This window comes from Pseudozyma flocculosa, assembly GCF_000417875.1.
Source record: "Pseudozyma flocculosa PF-1 unplaced genomic scaffold scaffold00010, whole genome shotgun sequence".
Classification (NCBI taxonomy): Eukaryota; Fungi; Basidiomycota; class Ustilaginomycetes; order Ustilaginales; family Ustilaginaceae; genus Pseudozyma; species Pseudozyma flocculosa.
The window spans coordinates 901,886-903,270 of NW_006920878.1; the positions used below are offsets into that span (position 1 = coordinate 901,886).

Here is a 1,385-nt window from a genome sequence, read left to right on the forward strand (position 1 = left end):
GTGGGCATGTCCCAGCAGCCCGACAGCCCGGGCAGCGCAGGGTCGCACCATCTCCAGCAGAGGCAGGCGCAGCCCATGGTCTTGCCGCAACAGCAGCAGCCGTACGCGCAGCAGCAGCAGCAAGGCGGGCCGCAGTCGCCGCCCTACCACGCGCAGAACATCATGTCGATGGCACAAGCAGGTGCTATGCAGTCCGCCGGCGAGCAGCAGCCCACTCGCGCGATGTCGCCGTCGTCCAATGCGCTGCGCGATCCGCGCGCGGCCCCCCTGCCTGGCGCTTCCCAGCAGGGCCAGCCGAGCTTCGGGCAGATGGGCGGCCCACAGCAGCAGCAGCCGCAGCAGCAGCAGCCGTACCAGCATGGCTTACAACAGCCGCAGCCGGATGGCCCTGCGCCCTATGGCGGGCCGCGAAGCCAGCGTTCCATCGAAAACATGCGCGGCGGCGCGCCGTCGCCCAACTCGGTCGCGCCCGCGTCGGCGATGCGCAACATCGACGGCGTCCTGGGCCGCAACGACAGCCCAGCAACGACGCCCCAGGATGCCTTCCACTACGGCCGCAACGGCACGCCGCCGAGCGCCAACTCGGCCGCCAACGGCTACCACCCGGCGTCTCGGTCCGCCAACGCCGAGCTCGAGGCGATGCGGAGGCGCGAGGCGTGGCTCAAGGCGGCGCTCGCCATGGCCGCCAAAAAGGGCTTTGTCGAGCCCGAGCAGCTGCAGATGCCGGACGGAACCAGCGTCGAGGGTCGCAGCGACACGCCGGATCGTGTCAGCCTCGACGGTTTCGACACGGGCCCCGAGGGCAGCGAAAAGGACCGCATCTTCAAGGCGCTCGTCTCGCTCAAGACGCAGCTCGCCAGCGCCAAGTCGACCATCGCGCAGCAGGCGCAGGGCGAGGCGGATCGGATGGCCGAGTCGGAGCGTGCGCGTTCCGCCGCGCTCCAGGAGGCCGCCTACTACCGGGCCAAGCTGGCCGCCCTCGAGTCTGGCAACGTCGCAGAGGTGTCGCGCCTCGACAGGGAGCGGGCGGCCAAGTTTGAAAAGTCGCTCGCAGAGGCGCTGCGCGAGAGCGCGCAGCTCGAGAGGCAGGTGTCGAGCCTGCGCGAGCAGGCCAAGCTCGAGCAGCAGCTGCGCAACTCGGCCGAGGAGCGCCTCTCGGAGACGGCCAAGCGGGCCATGGCGGCAGAGGCGGCCCAGATGAAGGCCTACGACGAGCTCTCGGCGCTGCAGAAGCGAAGCCACGCCTCGGAGAGCTCGCTGCGCGACTATGCCGAGCAGGTGGCCACGCTCTCGTCGATCGCCGCGCGCCACCGTGCCGACCACGAGCACGCTCGATCGCAGCTCGACTCGCACAAGACGAGCGTCGACACCCACGTCCGCGCCCT

At 70.5% G+C, this 1,385-nt stretch overlaps 1 protein-coding gene across 1 annotated transcript in view; it reads left to right on the forward strand.

Moving 5' to 3' along the window:
- Positions 1-1,385, forward strand: part of PFL1_06868 (uncharacterized protein) — a gene marked incomplete at both ends in the record, with an annotated part of 5,952 nt that overhangs the window by 2,254 nt on the left and 2,313 nt on the right. Inside the window, one exon of the mRNA XM_007881030.1 lies at positions 27-1,374. Coding sequence (XP_007879221.1) covers positions 27-1,374 — 1,348 coding nt within the window. The remainder of the gene's footprint in view (positions 1-26; positions 1,375-1,385) is intronic.